Here is a 16,352-nt window from a genome sequence, read left to right on the forward strand (position 1 = left end):
ATATTTTATCTGGATGATACACTTCAGCAATTTTCATGTAATACATTTATCGAAGACATTTCATTCAGAATTAGTGGGTGGTTGCATTTCTTCCATATACTGCCAGGAAGTGAGATTTTCTCTGGTGTAGTGGCATCAAAAATCCATTCATATGAATGTCCTCTGTTCAATACTCCTAGTTTCATTGAGACATGATTAAATGTGCATTCCACTGCATACCGCCAATGTCAGTCATGGCCCTGTGGCAGAATTGTTCTCACGGAGTCAAAACTATGAATTCAGGTCCCATCCTAGAGACTTGAGCACAAAACCTAGGCTGACACTCTCACTGTAGTGCTGAGGGAATGTTGTGCTGCCACAGCAAGTCCAGTTCCTACTGCCCTCGTAGGGTGGATGCAAAATCCCATGGCACTGTTTTAACTTGGCCGTTCCTACATTACAAGAATAATTACACTAGGAAATTATACCATTAACTGCAAAGTATTTTGGAGCTGTAAAGAAGCACAATATAAATGCAAGTTTTTCTTTATTTTCGAGAACTGGTGAAATTATTTTTCTGAATAAAATATTCCAACCTTTATACCAGGACAATATTTTTTTTTTACATGTTTTTCTTTTTTCCAAATTTCCAGGTCCCTTCTTCATAATTTTTAGAAGGCAGCTTCAGGCTTGCACTTAACTATATTCGTTGTAGTAATTTTATATTTTATGCATTCACAGCCTTGGCCACAGAAGAAAATGTCAAGATGATGACACCGCAAATAAAATTCAGTAAGTCAAATTACCAAGAACTTATCCTTACATAATAGCACACAGGTTTTCTTTGTTTCCAAAAGATTTCCATGAGTTTTGTATTTGCTCCTAACTGTTGCCATCCAAAATGAGTTCCTATTCAATATGGTTTAAATTAAAAAAATTATGGAACTAAGTCTGAAGTGGGAATAAGGAGGGCGTTAGCCAACCTGCACAGAATGATTGAGTTTACCTGAGAGCTTTGATTTTATTAACAATGCTCTTGTCAGGAATTAAGCTAAACTAATGCTACGGTTATTGATTGGTCTTTAATCATATTAACCAGACAGATTAGTTCTTGTTGTTGTCCACAGGGTTTAATGTTCAAATGGGTGTTTTATATAAATCCTGACAGGAGGCAAGTAATTTTTCCCACTTTATTTTGTTCAGGAATGATATTAGGCATAACTTAAAACAAACCTTAACAACTGTTTGTAATTCTCTTCTTTTGGCTATATAAAAGACACATTTCTAAAACCATTTTGTTTGCTCCAATGGCAAACCTAAATATTTAGACATGGGGCACAGCTCAGACACATCTAAAAGACCGGCATTTCATGCTAATTTTAAAACTTTCTGTCCATTAAAATGAATGGGGTTCTGGGAAAAATGGTAGCTGAAAAAAAAAACAGTTTAATTGTCAGTTATATGTTATTATTTGAGCTTTGGCAATGTATTCATGCAAATGATCAGAAATAGCCCTGTTTATATTTCATTACATTTAAAATAAAATGGTATTGTCTGTTCATTAAGGGATGATGATAAATACATAATAAAATGTGATGGGTTGGATTTTGACAGAGTCAGGGAAACTCGGAGAAGCTTTAGAAATGGTGGCCAGGATACAATTCTGAGATTTCTGACCCCATTCTTGTGGTTTCCAATCTTTAACTGTTCTTTTAAGGGTGTTGGCTGGTTCGGGTCTGAGCTTTCAGTCAAGAATATATAATGAGGCCAAATATCCTTTAGAGTACTGAAAAACCTGTGCCGCAGGGAAAACAATGCTTGACTGAAAGCTCTGGCACTCTGATCTATGCTGTCAATTGCAGAATGTTAATTTAAGCAAGGTAAGGAGGTTTCAAGGCCTTTTGTCATTTTTTGTGTTGATATTTAGAGGATCTGGATGACTGACACTTAATTGCTCTGTCATAATAAGGACTTATTTAAGAAAGTGCAAAGTTATCAATAAATTATTCACATTGTTGTCTTCGTCGGATTCATTGACTCTATACTGTGTATAGTGAGTGGATGGACAAGGAATTGCCATGCGTTGGTGCGAGAGTCATGAACAGACACAGGGTTGGGTGGGGAGAATATCTCGGAATGGGGGGGCATGTGGGGTCATGAGGGTTTGGTCAAGGATATACTTTGACAAAGGGAGCATGAGGGGAAATTGAGGCTGGGTGGAGGGAATTGTTGGCAAGGAGGATATAGGGATCATTGGGAATGGGTATCATAAGGTGCCATAGATGGCGCATGGGTAGTGTGCAGAGAGTGAGGGGGTGAGGGCTGAACGCCTTTTCCCTTTCTATTGTAACTGGGATTAAGTCCCACAGCACATAGGTGGAGCCTTTAAAAACATCCAACAGCCCAGTGGCTGCTTTCGAGCATTTTCCCAGGTTAGTTGGTCCAACTGAAGACCACACTCCACCTTCCGAGCTGAGCATTTTCCCAACTTCTGATACCCAGCTTGAGGATGAAAGTCCAGTTCGATTAATGAATATTAACTGGTAACCAATCCTGGTACTGTAGTGGAAAAGGGGTGGGGGCAGCTTGTAGAAGGGGAATAAAAAGGGAGGTCTGTGTTCGGATGATGGGCAGGAGCAATGCAAAGGAAGGTGATAGTGGAACAAAAGATGAGGCCAGAGGAGGTGTAAGTTGGAATTGCACAATAATTAATGGCTGCTGTGTGAAGGATATGGGTTAAAAATTATAAATTGTTGAACTCAATGTTGAGCCCAGAAGGCTGCAAAGTACTGAACGGCGATATGAAGTGTTGTTCTTTGAAGTTATGGTGCTTTCAATGCAGGAGGCTGGGAACAGAGGGGAGTGGGATGGAGAATTAAAACAGCAGGTGACCAGAAGCTTATGGACTGAGTGGAGGCTTTCCACGAGGAATTCACCCAATCTGTGTTTGGACCCCCTAGTGCAGAAGAGAACATAACGTGCGCAGTGAATACAACATATTAATTTGAGAGAAGTACAAGTAAATTATGTACCACTTGGGAGGAGTGTTTTAGGCCCTGGACAATGGGATGGGAAGAAGTATAAGAGCACAGGAACGTGCTGTGGGAAAGGAGGCGGATGCTGCTGGCGGTGCTTAATGAGTGGTCCAGGTTGTGAGCTACTGAATATTTCCAGCGACTTCTATTTTATTTCAGATTTTCAACATCTGCAGAATTTTGCTTCTGTGATTAGCTTGGGCAAGTCATTGGTATCTTTTCTTTCTTTGGCAGTTTTAATAATATGTGCTTCAGCCTTGGCTGTTGGTGTGGCAGCTATACTGGTGATCTGCATTATCAAGAAAAAAATGAAAAAAATAGCAAACTCAGGTAAGTGCAAAATACTGTGTCTTATAACACAAAGGGCAGCACAGTGGGTTGCACTACTGTCTCACAACGGCAAGGTGGCGGGTTCAATTCTGGCCTTGGATAACTGTGTCTGCATGGCTTTACCCCGGATACTCCGGTTTCCTCCCGCAGTCCAAAGGTGTAGGTTAGGTAGATTGGCCATGCTAAATTGCTCCGTAATATCCAAAGATGTGTAGGTTAGGTGGGGTTATGGGAATAGGTGGGTGGGCTTGGGTCGGTGCAGACTCAATGGGCCGAATGGCATCCTGCTGCACTGTAGAGATTCTATGGATTCTACAATGTGCGATTAAGTCTAGCCTCTTCCTTCAAATGCAGGCAACAAGCAAACTCATTATCATGGCTGCAATGTGCAGTCAATAGTTGAGTGGCTACATGCCTTAGACATGGGTGATAGCAGTCGAGCTGGCTGAGTGATAATTAACAACAAGGTGTGTGCGTGGGTTTCCTCCGGGTGCTCCGGTTTCCTCCCACAGTCCAAAGATGTGCGGGTTAGGTGGATTGGCTATGCTAAATTGCCCTTTGTGTCCTAAAAAATAAGGTTAATGGGGGGGGGGGGGGTGTTGGGTTACTGGTATAGGGTGGATACGTTGACTTGAGTAGGGTGATCATTGCTCGGCACAACATCGAGGGCCGAAGGGCCTGTTCTGTGCTGTATTGTTCTATGTTTCTATGACACTGGCAGAGCGGCAATGGTGGGATTACAAATGCTGCCATTCTGAGAGAGAACAGCAGGTTTGTACTCCACAGAACCATTGCCACATGCCCAGGGGGGTCTTTCCTGCTCTTGAGCACATGTTCAACTGTGTAAGATATTAGAAGGCATTAACTGAAGCGTTGAGGTCAAAAGTGTCATTGTTGATGTGAAATCAGCATTATGTTGGCTGTTATCATGATCTGTCTACTTTGGATACTCCAAGGCACGTTCCTAATACCTCACTAACCACATACCCAAAATATCAGCTGGCATGACCTGCACAATGATGTCTGCATGCAGCACAGACACCACTTCAGTACCAAATGGCCCCCTGGGGTGCTTCGCAATTGAATTTTGTGGCATAAGCTTTCTAACTCAGCAATGAGTATATTCATCACATTGTTAACTAGAATCAAGCTGTGATATTTTTAACATTGCAAATGGCAAATGTATAATCAAATGAAGCAATCTAGCAGGATCTGAGCCCTCCTGCCTATGTGCAGTCAATTTCAGGTGCATAGATAAGTAACCACTTTAAAACACTGCATTTCTCTGTAAATTATGGGGACAACAAAAAGGCAGCTGCTAACTGTAAAAAATAAAATCACAACCTATATGAATCATTTTTTTCGAAGGAAACGTTGGCAGCTATCATTGTGACTAAAAAGATATTTGGAAGTAAGCAAATCTAAATAACTGAACAAAATAGCTTTTTTAAAGTACAATTTGAGTTGAAACACTGGTCCTGAAACATGGGCGAATGCACATCAATAACAAAACAAGAAGAGCAAGGACGAGTACAGCAAAATCTCATAACAGCAGCATTAAAATTAAGCTACTTCAACGTTAAATGTGAAGATTCCTTTAAAATACCCCACCTACTTCCAATAACCAACAAATACACTGTTTTGACACAGTTTTGGACAAGCTCCTATTATTGGGTTCCCAATGCACCTCGAGGTCCAATGACAGAAGCTTGTGTGGAAATTGTGTGGAAACAGTTTATTTTCCTGCTAATTAGCTGCTGCATGAAAGGCCACAGAGGCACTGGATTCCCTCCACCCTGTAAGTTAAAGCCAATTGTAGGCTGCCATCATTTTACAATCACAGTAGTGACTTTTAATGTTAAGAAATCGGAACACCCAGTAATTATAAATTATGCCATAATTTTTCACATTAAAAAAAAAATTATATTGAAAAAAATTAAATAAATCGAATACCGCTAATTGAACACTAGTTTGTCAAGACTTATCAGTATTATAATTCACATTTGACTTCCTGCCGCACACCACCACCAAGCATTTCCTTATACATTATGAAACCTTGAAGGGGGCAGCACGGTGGCGCAGTGGATAGCATTGCTGTCTCACGACGCCGAGGTCCCAGATTCGATCCCGGCTCTGGGTCAATATCCGTGAGGAATTTGCACATTCTCCCGGTGTTTACGTGGGTTTCACCTCCACAAACCAAAGATGTACTGGGTAGGTGGATTGGCCATGCTAAATTGCGCCTCAATTGGAAAACATGAATTGGGTACTCTATATTTATTTAAAAGAAAAAAAAATGAAATCTTGAAGGTTCAGTCACCTTTCCTGTGACCAAACCAAAAAGATGGCATAGCCCTCCAGAATCTCCTTTGATTTTTCCTCAGTGTTCCAGTAACTCTTCTGAGGCACATGGTTTTATGGGGATCCTTCAATTAGCATTTGTATGATGACTGTAGGACTTTCAGATGTATATTATGTTCTCTGAATTTGGTGTTGTAAGGGTTAAAAGCCCGGGTTAGTTTTTGCATGACGACTGCAGTAATGTTTTTAAAAATCCTATTGTACAAGACCAGCAGACACTTTGGCCATAGAGGTGTAATTAAAGGATTGTAAAAAATGAATCATCATCCATTCCAACAATGTATATTGTTTACCTGAAGTAGGGCTAATGACATTTTGTTTATATAAAGAAGGTCCCCTGGGGCCTTGATAATTCGAGACATGGAGCGAGATTTTCCGCCGGCAGGATTCTCCATTCTGCCGGCAGTGCACCAAGCCTGCAGGTTTCCCGGAGGTGTGTGGTGATCACAATGGGAAATCTTGGCAAGTGATGGGAACGGAGAATACCACCGTTGCCAAGAGCATGCCACCAAGGAACACACGGCTAGCGGACCGGAGAATCCCACTCGTTGGTCGGGATTCCCCGCAAACCGGCGGGGTAGGCCACTCTGTCGGGCCGCCCTGAAGGTGCAAAATCCTCCACACCTTCAGGGGCCAGGCCGGCACCGGAGTGTTTGGCGCTTCCGCCAGCCGGCGCAAGTTGGCGCATGCGCGGGAGCACCGGCCATGGCGGAGGTTGACAGCAGCCGGTGTGAAGAGGGAAAGAGTGCCCCCCACGGCACAGGCCCGCCTGCGGATCAGTGGGCCCCGATCGTGGGCCAGATCCCCCCGCGCCAGATCCCCCCCCCCCCCCCCCCCAAGGACTCTGCAGGCCGCCTGAGGAGCCTGCGGGACCCGCCAAAAATGGGTGGCCACTTGGCCCATCGCGGGCCTGGAGAATACGGCAGTCGCGGGGGCATGATTTACGCTGCCTCCTGGCGATTCTCCGACCCGGCAGGGGATCGGAGTATCCCGCTCATTGTGTGTAGCTTTCGTAAGATGCAACTGCAACTAATGGCAAACTACAAGCATACTGGTTAAACCAAAAGTGAAAAATGATAATCAAGCAAATAAAACATCAGTGCTGAGGGATAGGTTAGTGGAAATAACCCAATTAAGTGTTCTATATACTAACGCATGGAGTGTAAGGAATAAACTAATTGAATTGCAGACGTAAATGCAAATTGAAGATTATGATATAGTAGCTATTCCAGATACATGACTGCAGGATTGTTGGGACTGGGAACTAAATATACTTGGTTATAAAGTTTACAGGAGGGACAGGGAAGAGAGCAGAGGGGGAGGAGTCGCCTTACTGATAAGAAATACTATCACCTCAATGCTGACAGAGGATACAATCAGGGGAAAGCATCCAGTGGAGACCACATGGATGGAACTGAGGAACAAAAAAGGGTCTCAAACTGTAATGGATGTTGTGCATCGACCCCCTAGTAGCAGTTCTGACGTGTTAGATTGCATAAATGCAGAAATTAAGCAAGTGTGTAGCAAAGCAGAGTAGTATTAATGGGGAATTTCAACTTACACATAAATTGGAAGAGGCAGACAAGCACCTGCCAGAAAGGTTGTGATGTTCTGGAATGTATCTGAGATAGTTTCCTGAAGCAATATGTTCCAGATGCAACAAAGGTACAGGCAATATTAGATTTAATTATGAGTAATGAGCCAAATTTAATTTATAGCCTAAATGTGCACGAACATTTATCAAATAGTGATCACAACATGATCGTGGGCGGGATTCACCCCTACCCGGCGGGGCGGGGAGTCCCGGTGGGATGGAGTGGCGTGAACCACTCCGGTGTCCGGCCGCCCCAAAGATGCGGAATCCTCCGCACCTTCGGGGACTAGGCCCGCCCCAGAGTGGTTGGCGCCCCGCTGGCTGACGGGAAAGGGGCTTGGCGCCACACCAACCAGCACCGAAGGGTCCCCGCCGGCCGGCACGAGTCGGCGCACGCACGGGAGCGCCAGCGTGTGCTGCCATCATCCCTGCGCATGCGCAGAGGGATTCGCTTCCACACCGGGAATGGTGGAGGACCACAGCCTCCTGTGCGGAAGGATAGAGTGCCCCCACAGCACAGGCTCACCCGCGGATCGGTGGGCCCCGATCGCAGGCCAGGCCACTGTGGGGGCACATCCTGGGGCCAGATCCCCTCGCGCCCCCCCCAAGAACCTCGGAGCCCACCCGCGCCACCAGGTCCCGCCGGTAAGGGACCTACTCCAATTTACGCCGGCGGGACCGGCAGCAGACGGGTGGGACTTTGCCCCATCGCGGGCCGGTTTTTGGGGGGTGGGAGAATTATGAGGATGGCGATGGCGGGATTAACACCGACCCCCGGCGATTCTCCCATCTGGTGGGGGGTCGGAGAATCCCGCCCAAACTATTTCCACTGGTTGGAGATTCTAAAACTACAGTCATTATAGTCTAAAAATTAGGGCTAGACCATTCAGGGGAGGTGGAACTCTTTCCCATGAACAGCGGTTGAAGTTAGATCAGTTGTTAATTTTAACTCAGAGAAAGATAGATTTTTGTTGAGCAATGGTATGGGCAGTAGGGTAGCACAGTGGTTAGCACTATGGCTTCACAGCTCCACGGTCCCAGGTTTGATTCCCGGCTTGGGTTACTGTCTGTGCAGAGTACTCCGGTTTTATCCCATAAGTCCTGAAAGATGTGCTATTAGGTAATTTGGACATTCCAAATTCTCCCTCTGTGTACCCGAACAGACACCGGAATGTGGTGACTAGGGGCTTTTAACAATAACTTTATTGCAGTGTTAATGTCAGTCTACTTGTGACAATAAAGAATATTTTTATTATATTAAGGGAAATGGGCCCAAGACAGGTAGAGGGAGTTAGTTCACAGATCAGTCATGATCTCATTAAATGGCGGGACAGGCTTGAGGGGCTGAATGGCCTATTCCTGTTCCTATGTTCCTACGTCTAAGGATGGATTAACAGCTCCACAAGATCAGGGTGCGATATTTAACGGGTGCCTGATTTCAAAGTCAAAGTTTTATAGGCAAAATGTTTTTTAACTAAACTGGTTTGAAAAACACTGTTAGTCTGTCCTTAGACGTAGGAACATAGGAACATAGGAACAGGTAAGGGACCTATTCCAATTTGCGCTAGCGCGACTGGCAAAAAACGGGCGGGACTTCGGCCCATTGCGGGTCGGAGAATTCGGGCAGCCCCAGGGCCCATTGAGTTGCGCCGGTACCCGCCATTCTCCAAGACGGAAGGCGCGATTCACGCCGGGCCGGTTTTTGGGGGGCCAGAGAATTTGGAGGACGGCGGGGGTGGGATTCACGCCGATCCCCAGCAATTCTCCGACCCGGCGGGGAGTCGGAGAATCCCGCCCAATGTGACAGAAATGTAAACTAATTATCTTACCTTCAAAACAACCTCATTGATTCTGTATTAATAATTTATATCTCTAGTGGATATAAGTGTCCCTTCTACAGACTCCTTGGCTCCACCTAGAGGTCCAGAGATGGGTCAAACATTTTTCAGTGTTTTCACACTTTTAACTCTGACCATGAATGGTAAACATAAATTAATTTTTCAACATAATTAACACAAATTTATTTGATTTGCATTCACTTCACTCTTGTTTATTAGATTCAAAATGAAGTGTTTTCATTTAACTTACATTTGACTCTTTAATCTCCAACCTAAAATTCACATTCGTACAATCATAATCATTCCACTAAGATACATGAGTAATGGAATCAGATATCAAGAACAATATCTATTGGGAACACACCCAGAATACAACATTTTTGCCTATAAGAAATGGGGGTGGGGACAATGACAAAGGTTGTTCTGACCTGTGGGTTGGGGTGGTCCTGTCTTGGGGTGTAGTACCTTCCGAGTATGGTGAGACATGTGTTGGTGTCGCCTAGGGGTTGTGGGGACACCCCTGGGGGGACAGGGTGGTGGGAAGCCCTGTTCGGGGGTGGGGGAGCAGTCAGGAGTGTTTGACAGTTCCATGGATCTGTGCATAGTTACCCAGAAGTTAGCTGAAGTTTTAATTTCTTTTGACTTTTTCTGGGTAACTATTGATTTAACCAATCAGAGCGATCCAAAATTTACGATTTAAATCATATTTTCCGGATGGTTCCCAGTGCAGGGCAGAGGAAGTTTTCACTTCTGGTGATTGCTGTGCAAATCTTACCTGGGAACCTCCCAGAGGGGTTTCTCAGCCCATCCTTGGGTTGCCCAGCCCAATTTGACACCCCTAGATGTTGCGGATTTTCTCATCTTTTCTTTCTTCAAGTCAGTTACAATGCTATAACACAGATCTGTAACTTCCTGCTGTTTTACACCTATGATCATTCCACATGTGTAAACTTATTTGGCCCAAGCTGATCATGTCCTCTGCTGATGCCCAGATTTAAATTTTCCAGGAATTATGTTTTCTATTTCCTTCGTCCATGAACTTTGAATCCAAAAATAACATTCCGATCACTGAAGCAACTCAGCACGGATTGATGTATTTGATAATGGTCTAATCTGCGCAAGCCATGTCATTGTCACTTATCTGCAAAGAGCACTATTTTTGAATCTTTAAGCGTCAATGTGTAGATTTGTAATTAGACATGAGCATAAAATTTCTGACATTCTGTGGAACTTGTCAGAAATCGCAGACACTGTGGAAGTAAGCACCAAAAGTCGTATGAAGAATCCATTTTTAATTAAAGGCTCAATTTCATAAAAAAGCAGATTCCTTTCCCAGAATATGCTGACAATAGCATCCTCAAAAATGTCCACAACTCCACTCAGATATTTAAGGCTACTGTAGCTGGTACAGCCAGAGTCCTGAGGGTGCATACCTGTTATTTGAGTTGCTGAAGCATCCTTCTCGATAAGCTTATCTATATTACTGTCTTAAGGCCACCATAACGTTGGATGAGTAAGGCCAATCACTTTCACCCACTGATAACATAGAAGTTAATTAGTTTGGAATGCTGAGCTGATGTACATTAATGTAAACCAGAATTAAATGTCATAAAAAGCACAGCATAATGTAATAGACTGTCAGCTCAAGAATAAAATGCCAGCTAGTGTGACAGGAAGTTAGGGAAGACTCAAGAGTTATTGGTTCAGCACCTGACCTCAAATATGTTAACATAAGGCACGAACTGTAAATGCTGGAAACACTGAGCAGATCCGATAACATCTCTAAAGAGAGAAACACATGCGCGATTCAACCGAAACATTTCTCAGTGTCATTTTGGACATATTTGGTCGGGTGTTTCTCACAGCCTTTTTGGGTGACATCCACACTGGTATTCACCCTAACTTCGAGCGAAGTCTAGTGCCTGCACTGCGCCCGACTCCGGACATGATGCAGCCGGTAAATCTCATGGGCGGGATTCTCCCCTAACCGGCGGGGCGGGCCGTACCCGCGCCGAGGAGTGGCGTGAACCACTCCGGCATCGAGCTGCCCGGAAGGTGCAGAATCCTCCGCACCTTCAGGGGCTAGGCGGCGCCGGTGGGATTGGCGCTGCGCCAGCCAGCACCGAAGGGCTTGGCGCCGCACAACTGGCGTCGAAGGGCCTCTGCAGGTTGGCGCAAGTTGGCGAATGCGCTGGAGTGCCAGCATGTGCTGGCATCACCCCAGCGCATGTGCAGGTGGGGTTCTTCTCCGCGCCAGTGATGGTAGACCGTTACACCGGGTGGCGCGGAGGGAAAGAGTGCCTCCACAGCACAGGTCGGCCTGCAGATCGGTAGGCCCAATCACAGGCCAGGCCACCGTGGGGCCAGATCCGCCCCGGCCCCCCGATTACTCCGTAGGCCACCCGCAGAGCCAGGTCCCACCGGTACGGACCTGGTGTATTTCACAGAGAATCCGGCAGCCAGCGTCGGGGCGCCAGGGCGGGATTCACGCTGCCTCCCGCCGATTCTCCGGCCCGGTGGGGGGTCGGAGAATCCCGTCCCATGAGAGGTCTCTCACAAGATTTACCCAGATCAGTGCTCCTCACGAAACCTAACGGGATCTCGCGAAACATCGCGATTTGGACCCTGCCCACAAGTGCGGGACCTGAATATGCATATTTAAGTGTGCTGAATGGCCGGATCTAATCAGCACCTGGTCTTGAATCCTCTTGATGAGGAGACCCAAGCTGGGTGCAGTTTAGCACTGGTCTCCACAAATGGGCACCAGGTGGAATGGTACATGGGGAGTCTCCCAGGCGATCGGAGGCCCCTGGGTGGTCAACCTCTGATCAGGGTGGCACACTGACACTGCTGATGCCACCCAGATACCTTTGCACTGCCAGCTGAGTATTTTGGCAGCGCCAAGGTGGTATTTTGCCCATTCTGGGGATTGGCACCAGGGGTGATCTGCCATTATGAGATGGGGTGTGGGTGTCTTTAGGGCCTCCCAACAGCGAAGCTGGGCCTTTGGCGGAATCTGGGGGTCATGCTGAGGGAGCAAGAGATCTGGGCGGCATTTAAAAATGGCTCCCCCATCTCTTTCTGCACTGGCGGGCTGAGCAAATTCTGGGGAGCCTTCCCCACCAAGACCCGAACAAATAACAAGAGTCCTGTTCGAGGGCAGGGTCGTTTGCGGCGAACACCCGCCCTGCTAAACTCGCCCATAACAAGACTCTGCTTTGCATTACAGCCCACCTTTGGTCATTTTCTTGGGCCTTAGGGAATTTCTCCCCAGTCAAGGACACACTTAAAGATTTTTCAGCAATTGAGAGCTGAACTCCTTGGCCCATTTAAATATACTGATCTGGATCTTGCCCAGTGTCTCAAGCATCGCAAATCTCCAACGGTCTCGTCAGGCCACCAAGTTTAATGCGACAAAGCCGTTAATTCACACCCAGAGTTAACATTTCAGGTTGATGACCTTTCATCAGAAATGCAATGTGAGAACTCTTGCAGCTCTCATATCATCTTGTCTGTTATCATTTCCTCTAATAAATTGAAAAAGCAAACGTCTCGGGTCTGAAGGTTGCTTCGCACCAGCCTGTGATGTTTTTGTTTTATCTGACAACTGATACACTTTCTGGTTCCAAATTCGAGAAAGTCTCTTACAACCAGCTTCTCTTTTTGGTGACAACCTCTAATGGTCCCTTTAAGGACCCCAGGTTAGGTTACATAATGTGAAATTTTGTTGAATGCTACAAGCCCAGCAATAGCTACCTACAAGGAAACCCAAACCTGGGAAGAGGTCCTCAAACAGACATTAGACATCTGGGTCGAGATTCTCCAATAATGGGGCAATGTCCCATTCCTGAAGAAAGTCCGTTGCGATTCACTTACCTGGAGGGGCTATCAGGGCCGGCTGCTGATACGAGGCCCTGCACTTTCAGTTGGGGGTCCGTGCATGCGCACGGCGGCGGCCTGCGTCGGCCGCTCCGTGCAACATGGTGGATCCACACCGCGGTCCGGCACCAAGAAGATAGCCCCCCCCCCCCCCCCCCCCCCCCCCCCCCCCCCCCCAGAGATAGCGTATGCCCGCAGATCGGTGGCCCCTGACCGGTAGGTAGCCTGGCTGTCCTGGAGGCCTCCCCACCCCCCCCGGTGAAGGATCCCCCCCCGCCCCCAACAGGGCGGCCGCTGACTGAGTCCGCAGCCGCCACACCGAGTTCCCGGGGGTGGGACCATGAGAGAACCACGCCTTTGGCAACTCGGCCAGCTGCACTCGGTGAATCGCCGCGGGGGCCTCTTTCAATGGTCCCCGACCAGCACCACGACAACCGCACGCCCCCGATTGGTGGCGATTCTCCGGGGACTGGGGACCGGAGAATCGTGGGAGCGGCGTCGGACCCGAGATCGGGTTTGACGGCAATTCTCTGCCACCGCGCCGATCGCGATTTTGTTGCGGAAGATCGGAGAATCCTGCCCCTGATTTGCATATGCAAGTGCAAGCCCTGAACATCTCTCTCTTGTCTTTTATCAGGGGGCTGTCCCTCGAGCTCTCATTCCGTCTCATAAAGTCAACAGCTCAAAGCTTATTCAGCGATGAAATGTAATGATGTTTGCAATAGCAACATGTCATCAATATGTTGCATTTCCAGTGGTGGTTGAATTAATTTGTTTTGGGTGTTACATCTTGTGATCATATCTGGTTAATATTGATACAAAGGCGATATAAGCTGATTTTTTTTCCTTTCCTTAACAGAAAGAAGAAAACAGGCCCAAGGTTCTGAAGATCCAATTTATCAGAATATGCACAGGAAGATTGGAGAGGGTGGTGTAGTGGTTCTGTTACTGAACGAGTGATCCAGACACCCAGGCTAATGCTCTGGGGGCAGGGGTTCAAATCCACCACATCAGCTGGTGGAATTTAATTTCAGTTAATAAAACCTGGAACATAAAGCTAGGCTCTGTAATAGTGACCATGAAACTATCATTGATTGTTGTAAAAACTAAAGAACTTTAAGGAAGGAAATCTGCTACTCTTAGTCATGTGACTTGGGATCCAAGTAATGTGGTTAACTTAACTTTTCTCTGAAATGGTCCAGCAAGGAGAACAAATGCTGGGCTTGCCAGTTCTGTTCACATCCTATGTGTTTTCCTGTTTATTTTCTTTGTTCTCATGTATTTTGTTTTATTATTTTGGTACGTGGACCCATATTCGGATGTACCTTTAAGCCGAAGAGTACTTGTCAGGACAGTGTGTTCCTAGCTTTGTATTTTGGAGAGGAGAAACCTGACTTGTCGGTGCTGGGTGAAACTTAGGAACCATTTTGGATCGACCAACTGGCAGCGGTGGTTTGGCCAGAGACAGTGTTCTGCCTGGCAACAGTCAGCAATTGGTTCCTGCTGGGTGTTTTTTCAGACAGAACCTGCCAGAAACGTCTTGCGACTCGAAGGAAGAGGATCTGTGTTTTCTCCCTTCCCTGCTGCTGGTTGCCTGCTGTCTCTGTGCATCTGCAATGAAGATCCTTACAAGCTGAAGGAAAAGAAAGCATCCAAATAAAGGCTCAACCTTCAAAAACATAGTAACTGCAAGCATCCATCTGAATCAATTTTAGTGCATATCATTTACCTCAAAGCCACCCTTTTCCCTCTGTGTTGTTTGTCTGTGTGTGTGTATGAAGAGAGCGGATGGTTGGAAAGGGCAGGGTGGGGTTGGAAATCAGAAGTAGACAGCCAGCTGTCATTTTTGCCCATTTAATTATAATTACTGTTAATAATAAAAGGTAACTTGCGTTTAAATTTTACAAACCCGCTGACTGTAGACAATTTAAAAAAATAAATAAATTTAGAGTACCCAGTTCATTTTTTTCATAAAGGGGCAATTTCGCATGGCCAATCTACCTTGAGTGGCTGCAAAAACAAGGTGGGAGTAAAGCCGCTTTGTACTGTTTGTTTGCTGGGCCCCTCCTGGGCTGAGGGCCTGGCCCTGCCCAGTTCTCCTAACAGTCAGGCCTTCCTCAATCCATCTGGTGAGCTTGTTCCAGGATGGGGACATTGAGTGGTTGCTGGGCCCCTCCCGGGATGAAGATCCCATACACCAGCAGGGAGGAGATCGGTTCCATTGGGTGGTCATTCCAGGGTGGAGCACAGACTGTATTTTGCTGAGCCCTACTTGGACAGAAGACTTCTTTCAACCAGCGTCACTTACATCAGTGTGGTGACCCAGGATGGGAGCACGATCCTCCCACCCTCCAGCTTCACCCGGAGTCTTAGGAGTCTCTCACCTTGGGCATCATTCCATCTACGGTGCCCTACCCTCCTGTGTTGCTGACCTCCTCCAACAGTGCTCCTTGTTCTCTCTTCTCTTCCCTTCCCTGCTTTGCTCGCCTGTATACCTTCCAAGGGGGAGAGTGCATCATTCCACCTCGCCCTTCACCTGACAAACCCCTTCCCACTATCTATTTCATCAATTAAATTCCAATGCGACAAAGCCCACATTGGGGTGGGCGTGGCACTTGTCTTGATGGCCACTCCACCTACGTCGGTGGCAGGGCCAGTCAGAGCCGCCTATGCAGGGGTGGTAGCCTCCTCGGCCTCCACTGCTCCTGCAGCCCCGCCACCTTTCCGGTTACTGACCCGAAAGCTAGGTATAAAGTGTTTGGCTCACCCCACCGTCACCATAGAGGCTGCGTTCGTGCAATGGCCGGTGTCGTCGGCCCCACGGCCATTGTGGCCGCCTCTCGAATGTATGGAAAAGTCCTGTTTTTCCTTAGGGCCGAGAGGACGGTTCACCTCGTCCTTGAAAAGGGGCTTGCGGTGGGCAATGGACCCTCTTGAGGCCCCTGCCAAACGGGTTATATTGTCCCATGTCCTGCCTTACCTCCCTACCGAGCTCCTCCTCCCCCACCTCCAACTACTGGGGGAGGTTCGTTCTGAGGTAGCGCTGCTCCCTTTCGGCCTGAAGGACGTCCCCCCTCGAGGCACATCTACTCCTTCCAGCGCCAGGCTTTCATCCGCTTGGCCCAGGAGGATGTATTAGAAGGCGGTTTCGAGGTCTCCCATCTTCTGGTCTGCAGATGGCGTGCGGTGCCATGCCTGCAAGAAGGTGGGGCACATGCAGAAGAACTGCCCCGCTTCCAAAGCCACCACTGACACCAAGGTGGCTGTGAATGGCACCGGCAGCCCCTCCCCCTCCATTAGCATTACCACCCCGAGCTTACAAGGGGATACCGTGCT

The 16,352-nt window shown here is 47.1% G+C and overlaps 1 protein-coding gene across 4 annotated transcripts in view; it reads left to right on the forward strand.

Moving 5' to 3' along the window:
- The window catches only part of LOC119968614 (nectin-3-like protein), a 71,174-nt gene extending 56,271 nt beyond the window's left edge, over nt 1-14,903 (forward strand). For 3 of the 4 annotated variants that reach the window (XM_038801239.1, XM_038801237.1, XM_038801238.1), the window contains exons 5-7: nt 721-771; nt 3,174-3,344; nt 13,876-14,903. In XM_038801239.1, the coding sequence (XP_038657167.1) occupies nt 721-771; nt 3,174-3,344; nt 13,876-13,976 (323 nt within the window). In that variant the 3' untranslated portion in view covers nt 13,977-14,903. The remainder of the gene's footprint in view (nt 1-720; nt 772-3,173; nt 3,345-13,875) is intronic. The other variant, XM_038801240.1, reaches the window with a different exon arrangement.
- Nucleotides 14,904-16,352: the final 1,449 nt, after the last annotated feature.

Source organism: Scyliorhinus canicula, chromosome 7 (genome assembly GCF_902713615.1).
Source record: "Scyliorhinus canicula chromosome 7, sScyCan1.1, whole genome shotgun sequence".
Taxonomy (NCBI): Eukaryota; Metazoa; Chordata; class Chondrichthyes; order Carcharhiniformes; family Scyliorhinidae; genus Scyliorhinus; species Scyliorhinus canicula.